At 41.0% G+C, this 19,913-nt stretch overlaps 1 protein-coding gene across 1 annotated transcript; it reads left to right on the plus strand.

Moving 5' to 3' along the window:
• The first annotated feature begins 16,294 nt into the window (after positions 1–16,294).
• On the plus strand, positions 16,295–18,047 carry LOC135627055 (uncharacterized). Its single transcript, XM_065133005.1, has 2 exons — positions 16,295–16,563; positions 16,668–18,047. Exon 2 carries the CDS (start codon positions 16,891–16,893, stop codon positions 17,803–17,805), a length of 915 nt encoding a protein of 304 aa, XP_064989077.1. The 5' UTR covers positions 16,295–16,563; positions 16,668–16,890; the 3' UTR covers positions 17,806–18,047.
• The last annotated feature ends 1,866 nt before the right edge of the window (positions 18,048–19,913 follow it).

The following is a 19,913-nucleotide window of genomic DNA, read 5'->3' on the forward strand; positions in this document are numbered from 1 at the left end:
TACTTGTGATTTCATCTATGATCAGTAGTTGATGCAATATAAATACTATCATAAACTATCGTATCAATCATAATTAGAGTTTTTTATTTCTTTTGGCTTCCAGGAACACTTGGGGACTTTTTTTGAACTTTTTAGTGTGTGCTTAGGTAATCGTTGAATTGAGTCATGGTTAATGTTTGGAATAGTTACATGGGTCATCCAACTATCAGAGTCACATTTATAATAATAATTTGCTTTAACATTGGAATCGTCTGTTATCATCCCTACCAAATAGACTATCATGTTGGCATTGAGTCACTATCCTTATCAATACCATGTTGTCAAGATAGGAATTTAGCTAATGTGTTGATCGGGTCGATGTGATGTGTCATCCGATTGCCTATATGTCATACCTTTATATCATTTATCTTTTATTGTGTTTTGACAAAGAAAGGGTTGAGACATTATTTTGTTTGGTAGATTATTGACCACGTCACTCATTGCATGGTTGCTTATGTTCAATGGTCATTTTGAGGTTGACTATAATCTCGTTGATCTTGATTTGCCAAGGTTCAAGATATGATGGTATATGACAGATTTGGTTATATTGCCATAAATAGGTGCTTCATTATTGGATTCAATCACATCGATGAATACTTCATGGTCGAATCCGACCGCATCGTCGTAAATAGACACTTCATAACCTGATTTGGTCGCATTGACTTAGGTGAACACTTAGTGGTCGAATTTGATTGTATTGTACTAGGTGGATGATTCATGGCTAAATTTGATCACTCATTGTAAGTGGAAGCTTCAAATTCAGTCATATCATCATAAGTGAACACTTCATGATTGGAATTTGGTTATGTCATTGTTGGCTGATGTTTCGTGATTGAATTAAATCACATTATCGTAGGTGGATGCTTCACATGGATTTGATTGCATTATTATATATGGATGTTTTATGTTTGGATTTAGTTGCATCCCAATGGATAGACGCTTTATGACTAGATCTAATCGTATTGTCATAGATGGACGCTTCATGGTTGGATTCGATCGCATTATCTTAGATCGGCATTTCATGGTTACATTTGGCGACATCATTACATATGGAGGCTTTATGATTAAGTTTGATCGTTTTTTGGCAGGTGGATGCTTTATGGTTCAATTTAGATGTATCATTATACATGGATGTTTATCATATGTGAATTTGATTCTGACTTCACATTTAGGGTCAAATTTGGCTATCATAGGGGATGCTCTATTGCTAGAGTCAGCCATGTCGTCAATGCCTCTTATTATGTGCGCCACGCAGCATTAGCTTTTGTCACTTGGACTTTGGCTTACGAAATGGACACTATAGCGGTTCATAGATGCTCAAGCAAACCATTATCATCGTATCAAATTTCCTCAAGCGTGCCGCCTTCATATTCCTGATGGTTGGATTTTGATGATTCTCAATGATTGCTTGATGGTTGGTTTTCAAGAGTTAATTGGAGAATTCTACGTCAACATCCAACTGAAGTGAGGGGATATACGGAGATAGCAATCTGACGATTAGCCTTCCTTGATCGATCGACACATTATCCTTTGATTGAATTGTTTGACGAGTGAGAGGATCGACATTAGACCTCGAAGGTCACTTGGCTGCCATACAAAGAGGTTATTTACCATTCATTCCTTCTATGCTTTTTTTTTTTTTTTTATGAACTTTGAGCTTTAACCTTTCAGTTTGAGTGTTCGGCTAATTACATATTACCTCCTATAATTTGTCCATCTATACTTAACTGCTCAATTTAGTTGGTTTTCAAGGGTTAATTAGAAATTTTCATATCAACACCTAAGAGATATAAGGAGATAACAATCTTGACGATTAATCTTCCTTGGCTATGTCTACTATATTATCCGAATTATTTGGTGAGTGAGAGGATCGACATTAGAGCTCAAGGATCACTTGACTGTCATACAAAAGGGATATCCACTCTTCATTCCTTTTATATGTTCCTATAAACTTTGAGGTTCGATCTTTTGGATTGATCCTTTCGTGAGCTTTAGGTTAATTATAAATTATTTTTTATAATTAGTTATATTTAATATTTCGATCCTTATACTTTTAAAAGTTACATCGAGATCTCTATATTTACGAGTAAAATATTTAGCTTTGTCGCTCCAACAAAACCTTTTTTCTCTTGATTTTTAATTTTATAAAATTATCTTTTTAATTCTATATAGGGATTTCAATATTTCACTTTGGTAAATATATGGATCCCAAAATAATTTTTGAAACTATAGGAACCAAAATACTAAAGATAACTAATTATATTAGATAATATATAATTATCTCGTGAGCTTCTTAATCACATTTTGAAGGCCTAAGAGATTATTTTTTTTCTCTTCCTCCTTATCTTATTTAGGCTTAGACTACTCAATAAGAGTCAAAGTGGGGTCCCAACCCTTGGGGACAGGCTGGAACAAGCCCTTCTCGACTCCTCCAGGGAGGCAGCAGAGGATCACCCGACACGCCCTCGGGTCTGCCGAAGCACTTTTGGCCCATTTGTCGAAGCTTCGTTCCACCGAGCAAGACAAGATTACATGCGAGGCTTCGAATGATTGTTCCGACCACACAGAGAGGACCCTCCACTCGAATGGGGGCTCTAAGTGGAGTCACGCTCATGGGAGCTCTCGTTGCAGGCCATGTAGTGGAACCGGGGTGATGCACCCCAACTTGGCCAAGGGGCGTTATGGAACGGACACTGAGCCTCTTTTCGGTGGATCTCAGACACAATTGCTCATCGTGAACGCTCGAACTTTTGTATGCTCCAAGTTTTTTATGTTGGACTTTGTCGATGCCTATGTTCTTGATTGCAGGGACACCACCTGATGACTGCGAGACTCGACAGAACCCACATTACCTGGGGCGGGACATGATGAACCTTCTTTGGGGAGACGACCCGGTTCCGAGCTTAGCTGGAGGTGTCTAAGAGGCAAAACATCTCAGCGGTGACGAGGATCTCAGAAGTTAGAACTACAACAATAGTTGGAGAATAAGAGATGCCAGCTTGATGAGATCAAGATGGACGGATGATGCTTTGTTGGGTTGGTCCTTGAATTGCAGTCAGTGATCAAACACCGATCTCACTCGGCGAGCAGATGAGCTTCACACAGCGGCTCTGCATTGAAGAAACCCTGTGTCCCCGGTATAACGCTGCCAAGTACTGGGCGTATGTATGGAGTTTGGGTTTGAGGCTTCATCCATCCGATACCCACCTCTTAGATAGAAAATTTTTACCGAAGAGTTAAATAAGAACAACTTGAAAATTAATCTATTCTCGTCATAAATTTATAGTGTCTACAACAGAAAATTAAAACAAAAGAAATTCGCGAATGATAATTGCTCGAAAGTTCGAATGTGACAAGTATAGATAAATCATGGTAGAATGCTTATTGTTAGATTTTCCTCTCTTTCCTCCTTGATCACTCATCGACAATATCCCTATTAGGCACTGTTGGGAAGAAACCTGTTAATGCGGAATAATTCTTTTTCCTCTTTGTGTATCAAAATAGGTTCCTCATCAAAATACCAACTTGATATCAAAACGCTAATATCAATTAGCACAGCATAAACAATAGAGCAATAAATCAATCACACAGTGAGACCAAATCTTTTTAACGTAGAAAACCCAATGTGGGAAAAACCACGGGACCATAGTCCACCTAAAACTTCCACTATCAATAATAATGATAACAGGTTTACAGTAGGTCTTCGAATTGACAACGTTTGGCCACCGATCGTTAAGCAGAAAAACTCAGAAACCTTACTTTCTCTCTCCTCTTTTCTCTGCCCGTCGCCGCACGCTCTTACTCTAATCTCACCCTAATTTCGTTCTCTCTAATCTCTAATTAGTTGATTTAGGCTTATGGCCCAAATTGTCCAAGTCCATGTGCCCACATGGACTGGACCCAACAGGCACTACCGTAAAGGTTAATTCTATCATAGTTGCTGTTACGTCTTTCAATGTCGAGAACGAAGATGAAGTGCTATTGCGATAGCTCTCCTGCACACAAACGTGCAAGCGACGACTCTCGAAGATGAAGTTTCTACGCTGCCAACGTCCACATGAGGTTGCGGCAGAGGGTTGACAGGTTCAGTATAAGGTCGAGGCTACTAGATGACGTCGAAGAAGATGTTGCTTGGAACGCTGAATAGAATTGGCAACTGCTGGAAACAGAGCAGTAGTGCCACCCTCTCTGCCTCTCCTCTTCTCGACAAGAACACCGGTTCTAGGCCAGAAAGAAAACTTGAGGGATTGTTGATCTTGTTGGCGAAGAGAATTGGAACTCTTCTTGTTAATACTGATCGTCGAAGAAGGTGCAACAACGCTTGACGTTAGTTGATCTCTCCTGGACTCTCTGATCAGGAAGAAGACAGATCGAAGGTGATGCTACTGCTTGTCTTCTTTTTCTGCTCTACTTCTCTTCTTCTTCTTCTTCTTCTTCCTCTCCTTGATCTTTCCCTCTCCCACTCTTACTTGGACTAGGACTTAGCCATCCATTTTTGCTGGGCCCGAGTCTTACTTGGACTAGGACTTAGCCAAGTGGTGTGGTGATAGAGGGCTGATGTGGATAAATCCCCCCTTGCTTCGACGACTAAGAATGTATATAATATGTATGAGCTACATCTTGCTTCAATGGTTGAGATTGGACTTAATCTCGACTCAACAAGATTATCCCTAATCATAGATCACTTAATTAGATGATTCTCGAATCTTATTTTAAGGTTTCTTCTCTCTTCATCTATAAGGTTTATTCTCTCTTCTTCTCTCTCGGCTATGTTGTCTATGCATGTCGTTTTGATTGGGTTCTTCTTGTCGTCAATCATCATCAACCCAAAGGTTTTCTTTCTTTGATCGAGGCTTCGTGGTCACTAGTATCTCTTTTGGTTTTTCTTTCTCTTTCATTATGTTAGAGGTAGACTTTGATTTTTGCATGTCAAAACGAGAGCCACAAGCTTTCGGTAAGCATTGATTATCCTTTTTGCTTAGCTAACGGATGTCATCTTCCGTTAAACTAATCAAATCTTAAGTGATAAGGAAATTCTTTCTATTCTTTTGGAGTTGATACTTCTGAGCTTGATGAAAGTAAACAACATCTTGATCCCATAAGCAACGACTCCCAAAGATCACATAGTATATGTTAACCAGAACCACCTTGCATGTCACCTCATCGATGAATTCTTTTATGATGATAAAGTATATCTTGCATTATTAGCTTATCTTTATCTTCACATCAACATAAAGCCATCCAACAGAATATAGACGCGGATGTAGTGCCATCTTTCGACTGAGCCTCTTGACAAAGCTCATTGAGATGATGTTCTTTTAGCACCCAATGTTGAAAATCACACCAACAACTTCTTGCTTCACTTGGATCTTTCTGGTGAAGAATTCTTCTCAGACCTTTGGACTAGGGATCAAACTCGAGTCTATAACCTTCAATCTAGTCATTAAGGATATACTCGAATCTGAGTGTGAGACTAGTGAAAGTTCGATGGACTTGTCACTTATAGTCGTGGTCGCGACTCGTTGACTTTGATTGTTTTTCAACCATTTCATTAGAAAGAGTTTCGAGTAAACATTTTAATACTTTACTTTGAAGTGACCTACAATTTTATAATGTTTACAAAAAAGATCATTTTGTTTCAAGAAAAAAAAAGTTCTATCATCCCCAAGTTCTCTTAAGCCTTCAAGTGGTTTCTTTTCACTTTATCTATGGTCTCGTTATAGGTGTAATTCTTTCTCTCGATCACTATCATCATATTGCTAGTAATTGAAATATCATATATTTTAAAGAGACTCAACTCTTTATAAATTTATGCATAAAGCTTGAAGGTATATTTCATCACCATCGAGTGATTGTTGAGAGAGATTTTGCTTGTCATCGAAACTCAATGGTATACTCTTACACGGATGGGTCCCTTCCTTAGTATAGGTAATGTCACTTCCCTTATCTTTCTTTGAAATACTCCATCGGGTAGAATTTTTATCGTAAAAATATTTAAATTATGTTCATGATACGTCTTCATCACCGTTGGTTTGGAGATATACTTTCAACTATATGAGTGTGTATCCCGTTGTCTATAGTCATGCAAGTATCACTCTATCCTCATTGTTGTAATCATATATATCAAAGTAAATGTCAAGTTACTCTATCCAGGAGTTTAATACCTTGGCATTGATCAGCCATCATGGGAGGATATGTTCTATTTGACATCTTCTTCATGACTACACATCTCGAATAGAGATAGCTCTCTCTCCTTTACTATGATGTTTTTTACTTGATTGTTGATTGTTGAAAGGATAGCTAAGGTTTGCATCCAATCCATCATGATCTCCATCCGTTAGGTCAAAACTACCGTTTAAACAATAAAGTCAGCCAAAGCTTGGAAAGAAAAATTAATCTACTCAAAACAAAGAGCTAAAGCGAAAGAGTTTCTAATAGACAATTGCCTCATATAATTGGGAAATCTTATCTTCTATCAAGTTGGGAAAATCTTATCTTCTATCATGCCCCCGCGGGGGCAAGATGGTGCTCCTGACAAAGATACCAATCTTGGATCAAAGAATGGTTTAAAGCGAGAGGCTTCGTGAGTAGAGCAAGAGCAAATCGCTATTGTTGTTGCGATTGCTGTTGCTATGAGGGCACAAGCGTTCCCTTCGTTCTCCTTACATTCGCCCTTCATTCTTAAGTCTGCCGACTATTGGCAGATCAGCAAAGACTACCGCAGTGAGGAAGATGAAGACTATCGCAGTTAGGAAGATGAGGATGGGATGGGTCGCTAGCCAAGGGGGGATGGGTCGCTAGCCAAGGGCGAAGCTTCGTGGCGTTGGTCGCTAGCCAAAGGCAAGAGCGAAGCTCCACTTTTTATTATAGAAATGAAATAGCTTTAGCTTAAATATATTAACATGTTCCTCTCCTATTTATACAGATTAAGAGGAATGATTTTCCTCAACAGAATAAACAGAATAGAAAGATTTCCCCGAGGAAAACTTTATCTTCTATCAGCCCGTGGAGGGAATAACTTCAGCACTGGTTGGAAGATTGAGCAGAATCGGCAACAGCTGGAAACAGAGTAGAAGTGCCACCCTCTCTTCCTCTCCTCCTCGACAAGAAAACAGGTTCTAGGCCGGGAAGAAGGCTTGAGGGGCTGTTGATCTTGTTAGCGAAGTAGGCTGCGCTTCTTCTTGTTGCTACCAAGCATCGGAAAAGGTGCAGCAGTGCCTGATGTTAGCTGATCTCTCTTGGAATCTCCGATCAAGAAGAAGGCAGTTTGACGGTGATGCTACTGCTTGCTGTCTTCTTCTCTTCCTCTTCTTCCTCTCCTTGATCTCTCCTCTTCTGCTTTCCGTCGAGAAGTAGGGCTGCCATTACTGCGATAGAGAGAAGAAGAGATGGGAAAGCCACGGGTTTTGCTGCGACTTGAGGAAGGCTACGATTCTTTGATCTCCTAATGGATAGAAGAGGGGTTGTGGCCTCCTTACATTATAGTTGGGAGGCTTTTTTTTATAGTGTATTAGAGTGATAGTAGTGATTGATATTGGGAATGGTTATGAGCGTCATTCGACTATCATTAAATCATAGGATCGTATATAGAATCACTGTGGTTATCAAATAACGACTTAGCTTTAACAACCAGAACTACCCGTTGTCATACAGTCCGAATGGACTACCATGTCGATGTCAAGTTACTATATTTGTCGACGCTACATTGTGATTCTCACAGAATAGAAATCCAGCTGACGTGTTGGCTGGGTGGATACGACGCGTATCGCGAATCAAACTGCAAACATATAAGTGAAACCGGAAGGGTTTATCTCCTCCATCTCTATGGGCTGATGATACAAACCGAGGTCACATACGAAGTGAAAGATGAAGCCCACATATGTACATCCAGGAACAGTCAACTTAGACAGCATGACAAAGAAGTAGGGAAGGGACTAAAGACGAACTAGGGGACAGGCCACAAATCTTGGATCTCGAGTCAAAGTTAAGTGAAGCGAATCATTGATGGGCAGTTCGGTAAATGAAGTCGTGTCGGGAGTCACAGATGATGATGAGAGCTCACAGTGTGGGGGACCTGACTCTGCTTTTGGTGCATGGGCGGGCTACATAGGGACATGAGGCCTATTACATCACGACAGCGTCGTACCACTATTCATCCTTATATGCTTCATCACCTTGTTCCGATCCACTGGACTCCCACCTCTCCCTTGCTATCTGCTTCAAGTTGAAACTGCCATGGCCTTGGCAAACCCCACCAACGGCACCTTGCTTTTCTTCTGCTTCCTTTTCTCCTCCATCGTAATGTGCGCTCTCTGCCGACCAGGTGACAATTTCTATCCATCAGAGCTCACGCTAGTTCTGCTGTCTTCGGATATCTTTGGTTATACCGGATCCTGTTCTTGTCTTTTGAGTTTGCTGCAGTAGCGTCTGATGTGCAAGTAATCGTATTGCAGATCCTGGAGGAGTATTTTCTCACTCGAGTTTTCCACCGCTAAAGAGGGGCGGTCAATCACCGGTAAGACTGAAACGCCGTGCGTCTTTTCATGTTGCGCTTGCTGTGACAAGTTGCTTGCGTTTCGAGTGTTCAGAGCATAACAAACGAAGAAGGATCCTGGAGATGGAGGGATGCAAGCGGAAGGAGGCTGCTGATAGGCTCCACGGCTCCAATTTGCACTTACAACGAGTGCAGAGGTTGTCGATTCAAGTGCAGCGCCGAGCAGGTTCCGGTGGACGCCGGCGACCCCATGAACAGCGCCTACCATTACAGATGCGTGTGCCACAGGTGATGCAGCTACCGAAAGTTCAGACGAGTTTTGGATGGTCAACTCAAACGAGACTGTAGTTGGCTTTTCTTGTCCATGTACTTGTTCATCAGGATCGAGGATCTCCATCTCCAGAGTGTTCTTCTTCACTTTGCTGCTCCATGATTTTTCATGTTCTCATATTCCATGGTGTTGATAGTATGGTAATTGATGGCAGCATTTGGTCTTTACACGTACGCTTCGGCTCAGAGTAAAAAGTCATCTTAGAAGCCTAGGTTTTCAACCTTACAGGTCGGCGTACTGACGGGCAGTAAATCCATCTGGGGAAAAGAGTCTTTCTTTACTCCTACTGCAACTTCCTCTGGTTCTGAACCAAAGGGAAGCATGTGATACCTCGTTAAGGGTGGCGATGTTGCCAAAGCAATTTCTTTACATTACGACTGTTGCTGCAAGGATGAACATAAATCGATTCAGTACCCGTTTTAAGAGCTCGTCAACTTCCGGACATCAATTTGCTCACGAAGCATGGTAGAAAAGAAAAGAGGAAAGCCAAGAGTAAACGGAGGGAACACCAAAGACGTGGAGACAAGTCTCAGTGAATTGTTTTGACATTACAATTTTTTGTACCCCCTATGAAGCATAACGTATGAAAGAAATGCGTGCGTCTCTCAAATCTATATCAACAACGACAAAATCATACGTCTCCGAAATCTCTACACAAAAAATTTCGACACGGTTCAGCTCTTATTTTTCAGTACCAATATTTTCAAGACCAAGTAAATGGAATCCTATAAAATTTTCATACTCTCTAGTTATACATACAATAATAAGATTTTATTTTATTTTTTTCACATTAATATTGGTGATCGGAAGTCAAGTTATGAAAAAAATCTCTTGAACTGGAAGGTAACATTGAGTGCATTTTCTCTACCCCACTTGCAATTCAATCCCACGGATAAGGAAAAAATAAATTATATATATAAAAAAAGAAAGAAAGCATTTGCACCAGAAATTTCCCGCGGACTTCCTTCAACACAAGTCAACAGAGACGCCAAGCACGAGTTATGTTTATCCTCTAACCCTTCTTCATCGTGCAATACTTTTGATCTAATGTAGCCACCAGCCAGCAGTGGAACAAATGTTATTGGAAGGAACAGCAGGCCGAGTACAGGTAGTAGTAGTAGGTGCACTGATTGTTATGGGGCGAGGAGCAGAAACATCTAAGACCAACATTCCAAAGAGGGACTTGGAGAGCCATGCATGCATGCACGTTTAGTACTGGGGGAGCGCGCTCTCTCGCTCGCTCTTCCTGAACGCGGGAGGCCATGCACGAAGGTGGTGGTCCTCGTAGAGCAGAGAATCGTCACCATCACATGGGCAGCCCCCCCAATGTTTCTGAAAAGCTCCAGATCTCATGTCTCGCCTGCACCATAAGATGCCTGTCGTAGGGCATGCGCGTGGGTCATGATCTCCAAGGGACTTCCCCGGTGCCCCATCTCCATCCTCATCCTCATCGTCCTTGTCTGGATTCTTGGCATGCACTCAGCCACTTGTTCTTGGAAGCGGCAGTGAGCATGCTTCGAGCCACTGATACCTCCAAACTTCTGTTCATGGACGCAGAGGACGGGGCCCGCTTCATACTGTGATCGTGTTGTTTATGGGATGAGGATTCGCGCCCTCTGGCGTTATCTGCTGCTTTTAGTTCAGAAACCCTGCCCAAGCTTTTTCTAATAATAGAGATTCCATGGTAAAACAGTGGCATGCAGATAAGAAGAGTTCTTGTCCGCTAGCAAAGCAGTTGTGTAGTTACTAGAACCTCAAGGCACGTATCTTCTTCACCTTGCAGATAACTCTTCCACGGTTTTTTACCATACAACATCATCAGGCTGAGCTGCCCTATATATTTGTCTTCTATTCTAACCACTGATTCACCTCACCAAATATTTGGACACCACCACCATCACAAGATAAACAGGAAACCCATCGCTACTGTGGACACAAAACCTTGGCTCGACAGCAATTATGCTGCATGCAACAGCTGGGCTCCAGATTGTTATTGTTCTCAATATATTATTATATCCTGCTCTTTCCGATACCCCTCCCCCTTGTAAGCTTGCTGTTTCCACAAAACCATGTCAGATATTTCGAAAGATACCGAGCGGATGCATCCTTGTTTGTCACATATTTCACATATTTCACGCGTGGACATCATTCTTCCGGTGCTTAATCAAGAAAAAAGGAGTTCTCGTTCCCTCCCTTCCCTACAAGACTCTGCTAAATGGAGCACACATCTCAGTATGAAAACTACATCATTAATCATATATATAAACGTCCGGTTAAGAACAAAACCTAGTTCGGCATTCACCCACATTAATGATCAAAATGAAGAGTTTTTGCCATAAGACCAATCAGATTGTTGTGATTTATTTCAGAATGATTATATTGTAAGCATAAAAAATCTATAATTATACTATATCAAAATACGGAAATAACTTTTATGTTAGGATTGGAATCAAATGCATAGATCTAATTATTACTACGATGCGTACCTTTCGATCTGCTAAGCATCGTATTTAATCCCAGGTCACTGCAAGCACCGTCTTTAGATCGTTGCGGAATATGTGAATATGCAAGGAGTAGATCCTTTCTCCTCTTTTCCTATCAGAGAGAGTTGAGGAAAAAACTGTAATCCTTAACGGAGACAGAGAGGTGCATCGGTACATGTGTACGTGCTAACGTGCCGTATACTTAGCCCCTAGAGATCCTGTCTTTTATAGGCGAGAGCAGAAGGTCTACAATAAGATCTTAGGAGATTTTCTCTCATCAAAATTATCTTCTTCCCATCAAGGTTATCTCCTAAGAATCATTCCGTAAATGGACTTCTATTGTATTGATAAAAATATTTCAAACGAAACCTAATTAATTATATTATATATCTTATCCAATTATAAAGGGTCACAACGTATATAACAGAAGTAGCTGCACGCAATGTTTATATAATTATTATATAATAATGATTATAGAAAAGAGAACAAAAGGGCGAAGAAGGTCGTTGTTCAGCGCGCGCAATTCGAGCTACGTGCGTGTGACCGGCTGGCACCACCCACGCTGGCAGGTAGGCAAGTGGCTCGGCCAGCCCCGATCTTGCGCTGCAGTTCCAAGCAGCACCTGCCCTCGCTGCCGGTTGGTTGCGGCCCGTCTCTGCCCATAGTATTAGTATTGGGCTTTTTCCTACGCCCTACAATTGATTTTTGGAGCTTAGAGTCTCCTTCTTAGAATTTATATTTTTTTATTATTTATATTTTTTTTAAAAGTTAATAAAATAATATTTTATTATTTATAATCTTTTTAATTTTATTATTATTCTCCGTTTTTTTTCTTTTTCATAATCCTTTTTAGTGTGTGTATTATTTCTATCGACTTCCTTCACGTCTGCATATCTTATTAAACAGTTTGCAGAGACCTAAAATATATTAATACAACTAAAATATATATAATATTAAAAATATTAAATTATTAAATAAAAGTTAAAGATTATTTTAATCTCCTTCTTTTCGATATTTGATTAATCTTATTTTATTATTTATCTTGTTTTATTATTTTACATCGAGTAGAAGAAAAAACAATATTTAAAATATTTAAAATTCTTAATGTAAGATTATAAATAATAATATAAAAAATTATAAATAGTAAACTCCTTGTTTTTTACTAATGGTGCTCCTGATTGAACAAAAATATGCATCACACACTCCACCATCCATCAACCGTGAGTGGCGCCGCCGTCGCCTCCGCCTATCACGAGCAGCGCCGCCCCTCCTCACCACTACCGCTGCTCCTCCTCGCCCCTCGACTTCCAATGTCGCCTCCGCGCCGCCAAACCCCACCCCTTCCTCCCTTCCCTTCCCCATTCCCCTCCCTCCCCGTTCTCCTCCTCCCTCCCTCTTCCCTGCCGCCCACCCTTCCCCGTCGCGGTGGGAGCAGTGGGCCTCCACGGAGGCGCCCTTGCTGAGGGAGGGAGCAGTCGCGGGCAGAGCTGCACGGCCATAGGCGGCGTTGCATACCGGAGGGCGACGGAACGGAGGAGGGTGTCAGCGGCGAGGGGTTTTCCGCGGAGGCGGCCTTGCTGAGGGAGGAGGCAACCGCGGGCTGCGCTGCGCAGCGACGAGGGCGGTGGAAGGGAGAAGGGCATCAGCGGCGAGGGCCTCCGTCGCGGTGGGAGTAGCGGCGAGGGTGACGGAGGCCCTCGTGGCTGATGCCCTTGCCACCCGCCTCCGCTCTACCCGCTTCACCCACCGCGACGCGGAAGAGTGGGTAGGGGGGAGGAGGAGAACGGAGGGAGGGGAAGGGAAGGAAGGGGGCGACGGCGACGGCGGAGGAGGGGGCGGGGGGAGCCAGAGGAGGTGGTGGCAGTGCTGCGACATTGGCGAAGAGGGCCAGCAACAGTGGCCTGTAGGGTGGCGCTGCTTGCGATGGGTGGAAGCGACGGGCGCCGTCGCTAGTGATGGGCGGCTGGTGGAGGAGTATTTTAATCCAATCGATGAAAAAGGGGCACTCTTTATCACGGACGATTGCCCCAACAATACCTTCTATCATTCGTCATTTTTATTTATTTATACATATGTTTGATAATATATTTTATCTTATTTTTATATATATTTTTTACTTCAAATTAAGTACCAGAATAAGTAAAGTTATCCTAGAATTACTTAATTTTCACGTACCATTGCATGTGGTTTTTGCATACTGGCATGTATTATAGAACGTAAGGCCATCTCAATATTCTAAAAACTATTTGGGTGACATAGGATCGGATTAAGATTTAGGATAGTGTTATATGAATTTATAAATTTATACATAAAATTTATATGGACTTGCAACGTGCTTGACATTCAATAAGCAATCATTTATAGACTTATAATTATTCATTTATCTTTTATTTTTTTTCTTCTTTTCTTTTTTTTCTTGCATTATCCTCTTTGTGAGAAGTTAGGACTTATAGGTTCTCGGGGACATAAGAGAAGTTGTAACTAGGATGATCTTCTATGGACGGAGAATGCAAATGTGTCTCACGACTTAAGCAATTTCAGTTAAGTCCGTGATATTTTGGTATTAGAGTCGACAAGGAATTGGAGCAAACAACGAAAGTTTACAATCTTATTATAGCGAAGCATCAAGGTGAATCAAGTAAGATGAGATGAGCTAAACTATTACCCCCAAGTAGTCATAGATAGATTATAAGTGCAAGCTCACTTAGGTTATTAGAGCTACTTAAGAGGAGTGTGATAACAAAAGTGACGAGTGAGAAGTTAGCTATTCTCCATGAGCAAAGGAAGCACAATTCGAAACATCAATAAAAAAGAGAAGCCATAAGAAGAGGCTTACAATTCCAAAAACCTATATTAATATTCTCGAAGCGAGTCTAGAGGAAATCTACCAAGGCCAACAAAAGACTTCTTGAGATAGAGAACTTGCAAGAGAAGTCAAAATCTAAGATTCACAAGGTTTAGTCCCAAGTTGATCGATTGATAGAAGACACTAAAGATTCTGTGTAGCAAGTGCATAAAGTTATAGTGGAACTCATGTCCAAAATTATGTTGCTTACGATAACTCTTAATGTGGGTAGGAATAATATTCGTTTTGCTTCGTCACAAAACTTATTCGGGCATCAAGATAACTAGACAAACTAGTGTGTTGTATATCTATCCATATGATGGAGGCGATTGATCTCACAGTCGCTCGTGTGAGGATATTAGGGATATAGTGTAACTGCTCATTAGAGAACTCTCGCAATGCGAATCTCACGCTTATCAAATTCATCACTATCCGATTAATCTTGACCAAGGATTTTCTTAAGTAAGAACACATTAGATTTTTTTTATGATATTAAAAGTGGATGATCCTCTATTGACACTCAAATACTTTTGTAAGGTTGATTGTCATTCCTAATGATTGGTTGTGCTAGATTTAAAATTTTTAGATCTATAAGTCTGATATCAAATAATGAAGTACTCAAATAAGGTATTATTGATGTCTCAAGTATAAGGACCAAATACACAACTAGAACTATAAAATTACTATGAGGTATCATTAACCATTCAATATTTCGTAAGCGGACCATTCAGTAAACTCATTCTCCAATCAGCACTTGCATTGTATCCTTAGTGTCCCCACACAAGCAACTATGAGATCAACTATCTTCATCATATGGACAGGTATATAATACATTAGTCTGTCCGGTTATCTCAATGTCCCTCTCAAGTAACCTATGATCGAGAATATTTTAGGTCGAAGACGAATTGATCTCATTATCATGATCCAATTCTCATTGTACAGATTCAAGGATATCATAATATATTCATCTTCTAATATAAAGTGAGAAAATATCATAATAATAACTAAAAGAGAATTTACAATGTATCACACGGATCATCACTCATGTGATTAGTTTTCTTTAAGTAAGAAAATAAATTTTGTGAATATTATACAATTGAAAGGCGAAGGTCAAGTAAATTAATTGAACTCCAACTTTCTTTTAAGGATTAGAGATGGATTATGTAGTGCTTTTCAAATAGTAATCCTGATGTAATTATTCAAAATAAGACAAGACATAATGATTTGTCAACTCATGCAATGTTGACTAAAAAACTAACTCAATAAGTGATTACTATATATTCTCAGTTCAATGTGTGATTTTATAGTCCATCGAGATCGAGGGTCAAATGATGTGCATAATCTATTTATTATGCTCTTAATCTAAAGATCACCTACAATATTATAAAAAGTTAGATATATTTTTAAGCTAAAAATTTTAAGATTGCTTTTTTTATTAATATTTAAACAAAGCGTGAAAGACTAAAATATAGATAATAACTTTAAAATGTCAACAATGTTATGTAATCTCAAACAACTTATAAACTCGTACAACTTAAATTTAAAAAGATAAAATGAACTAAATTTGTAGGAGAGCTTAAAATAAGATACTAATAACACTATCAACAAAACTATCAAAATAGTATTAACTAGCACTATCCACATATGCCGATAGTATCATCATCTAGACAATACGATGCCACCGTCCTAAGGGCGAGTAAGCTTAGTACCCCCGTAAAGATGAGTAAGAACTTAAAACAACCTTAAGATCAGTCCACAATAATATAGTCTCAACCCATTTTAAAGCTAATTAATAACTTAATATATTAAAGTTCATAGCATGTTCTCAACATCAACATATGGCTGGACAAACAAGTTTGTGAACTAGAGTTGCGAGAGATATCGGCCATGATATATGATGATAGAATAATTTATTATAATTTACATCATAAAATTTTAGTAATATATCGTAAGATTTTGGATTTGAATCGTGTCTTCCTCACACATTTTTCTTGTTTAATAAAAAAAACTTGTCTAGTAGGACATATGAGTCATTTTAGCGATGGATCGATGGGAGGACAAAATAAGTCAAAGCGGAAGACCCATTCCCGTTCCCGACAACTGTCTCCACCACCATCCGCAGAGTGAGGAGAGGGAGGGATGGCCAATGGCGTACGTCTCTGTCTTCTCCCTCGCCGTAGGATTTAGAACGAGGTAGAAAGCCGAATGAGATAGGGAGGAGGAGGCGGAAGGCGACGGCTGGAGACAGAACGAGAGGGGCCAGAGCCGCTCTTGGATCGGTCGACGCCGATCCCAAGAGCGACACCTCATATTATCTCATCTCCTCTCTCTCTCTCTCTCTGTCTCTTCTTCTTCTTCTTCGGACAGAGAGGTTCGAACTTCCCCTTTCTTTCTCTCACTCTCATCCCTTCTTTTGTTTCCTATCGTCCTTCTTGATCTATGTTGTTGTCGTTTTCTTCTGTTGGATGTTGAAAGGACGGATTTCTTTGGCACTTCTTCTCAACGAACCATCGACGTCGGAATTCTTCGCTTGTAGACTGAATCGGCACACATACGGTCTTTATAGATCCAGACTCATCGATTCCCGGTTCTCGAGCTCGATCGCTGGCTTTTTGTTGTAGATTTTGAATTGCTGGACATCATCGTTTCAAAGGCCACAACTTTTTGGAGAATTTTGTTACAAAGTTCGGATCTTGATATGGAGGGCAGGGAGCTGCGGCGAAGCGTGACGCTCCCGGAGCAGTTATCTGTCACCGATTCCTCCAAACTCGAGGACCTCCTCAAGGTCCAGGAGGAGGACGATGTGCGTATTTCTCGCCGCCGGGGCCGCGACTCGCTGACTCTGCGATCGATTATCGCGGGCGAGAAGAGGGAGGACTCCGCCGCGGGAAGGACGCTGCTCGAGATCATCCAGCAGGATCGCGCGGCGAATGGAAACGCGGCGGACAGGAACTCCAGTAACGGTGACACATGGAAGTCGCTAAGGGACCTCCTCCGTCACGGCGACGGCGTGGCCTTGGCAGCAGCGACACCCGGCGACCTCCAACCGGTCTCGGCAACCGAGCTAGTCATCTCCACTCGCCCCAACCCCGTCCTGGCCCTTTCAGTCTCCGTTGGGAATCCCGACTTTGCCGCCTCAGAATCCACCGCCGTGGCGGCGACGGCTGCGACTGCTACCACAACGCCGGTGGAGCTACCTTTAACAAACGAAGGAGAAAGTGAAGAAATCAATGGCAGTGAAAACTCCAATCCTGTGGGCGCCGCCGGGTCATCCTCGCCAGAGGCAGTGCCGGCGGCGGAGGAGCAGCAGTCGGCGAGGGTGTCTCTATTGGCGTTACTGGAGCAGACGGACAGACAATGGGAAGGAAGCGGACAGGAGGGGCTATCGTTGGTCGCAGCGGCAGTGGACGAGGAGGCGGTGGCGGAGGACGAGATGAAGGGCAGCGGAGGGGTGTCATACATGTGCTGCGTATGCATGGTGCGACACAAAGGGGCGGCGTTCATACCGTGCGGCCACACCTTCTGCCGGCTTTGCTCGCGGGAGCTCTGGGTCAGCCGTGGCAACTGCCCTCTCTGCAATGGCCACATCCTCGAAATCCTTGACATCTACTAGTGCGGTGCCACCGTCCATTCTTCGGCTCTGTCCATCGCCACCGCTCGTTATTTGATCTTTCTGAAGAAAACATTGCATGACGAGTGATTAATCATTAAAGAGGACATTATTGATGCCGAACTAGATTTCTGGATATGCTCGTCCGATGGTAGAGAGACTGACTGGCTGGCTCATCAGCAAGTTCCAAATTATCTAATGTATGTCCATTTTGATAGACGAATTTTATATTTGTGTTTCTGCAATGTCTTCCTGATACAGAGATCTCACCAATTGCCATTATTCAAAATGCTCTCTTTCTTTTATCGAAAGAACCTTGCGGATACACTACAGAGACTGATGATAGAGTACCAAACCACCGAGGAATTTGTATACTGAAGTTCTTTCATATTTCGACAATTACATTTTATTTGCATCCTTTCTTTGTACCCTTTTAGAAGGTGCAAGTGATCTAATATGCCCCACTTGTCATTCATCCATTGTTTTCCTTATTTGGGCGTCTACTACTACTTTCTCTTTTCCATCCTCACACGTCAATTATATTATCTTCTACTGCATATCCTTTTCGCCAGCAACCATTGCACCGATCGCTAGGTTATAATGCAGAAGAGAATCTGAGTTCATTTTGGGAAGCGAGTTGATCAAAAAAATTGGCACATTTAATAATGATATGAGGATGGAGTAAGTAGTTTCTTGCAAAAGCAGTGAGTAGTATTATGTACTTCTCCTGTTCGACCTTATGATGGAGATGGCGTTCTTCGATACGACTCTGCACGTCTCCGATTACAAACGTGCTTTGTTATCCCACACTTGCAGTGCCCAAGCCGACAAAGATCCTACACTTGCAGTGCTCCAAACGACAAACATACATTAGTGTACGTACCGTACCTTCTTGGTATTCCTCAAGAGTGCACCACGAAGACAAGTCATCCAGGAAAAGAAGGCTACAATCGAACGTTCCATTCCACAGTGGAGATACCAACCGGAAGATTATATAGAATTCAGGGTTGCACTAATCCGCATCACCAGGCTTGAGGTTGATTTCTTTTACAAAACCAAAAAACAAATGACATGGCCACTCTCAAGTAAGATTATCCATCGAGATTTTGTAGAACGCACATAACCAAACTCTAGTAATGATAAACCAATCTCCAGTAATAAAAACACTAGCCCTTTCTTTAATTTGGAATTAAGAATTCAAAGTTCACTCGATGCAAAGCCAACGCAAGAACAACACTTGAATATTGCACATGCGAAAGTAGTAGTCAAAATTAATCAGAAAAACAAAGGAGCTATACTTATAAACCAGAACCACGCTAGCTTTTGACATTACCAGAATGCACCGACTCCTCATGAATTATAAACAAAAAATTTATGTATTCATCAGAAACAAAAGAAGATGCTAGCTTAGAAACAAAAAAAACACTGGAATTTGGCGATTAATGTGGAGAATGCATACCACCAAGCATTAAGCCTGATATGCTAGCACTGCAAATTTAATCTGATAAAGAAACCTCAGATTACTGACTAACTAAAGAACATTTTAGTTTCAAACGATGAGATATGGAATTAGGAAAAGTTCCCTAGAGATAGAAGAGTTCAAATTTACCAGAAAGATAACTAAATTACACCTTTCCAGTGAATCTGTCATAAATATTGAATGTTACAACTAAACAAACAATAGAAGATCTGAAATACAAGTTAGATCGACAAGTGTTACTAGGGTTAGTAGAAAAAGAGAAGGGTTGCTTTAAGGTATTTGACCACTTTTCATCAGAAAGATTAGAATTATTAATTGAGAATGAGAGATGACGAAGAGAGAAATGATAATTCTTGTATCCCACTTGAAAGAGCCCTTTATCATTCAAATTCAAGAATTATTTATACATACCCCTTAAACCAGTCACCAATCCACATTGTCAAATCATGATCCAATGATCCATATTTGGTACTTGAATCTTGAATGCAGAGAGAACAAGACCTACTGAAGTAAATGCATACCAAGTATGGCAATCATGATGAGTTGAAGATTGATCCAAATGCAGGACAAGATGGGACAAGATCATTTTGGTGGTTCTAATCTGTCATTACAAGAAAACTGAATGAGGAAA

The sequence above is a fragment of the Musa acuminata genome, chromosome BXJ2-11 (genome assembly GCF_036884655.1).
Source record: "Musa acuminata AAA Group cultivar baxijiao chromosome BXJ2-11, Cavendish_Baxijiao_AAA, whole genome shotgun sequence".
Taxonomy (NCBI): domain Eukaryota; kingdom Viridiplantae; phylum Streptophyta; class Magnoliopsida; order Zingiberales; family Musaceae; genus Musa; species Musa acuminata.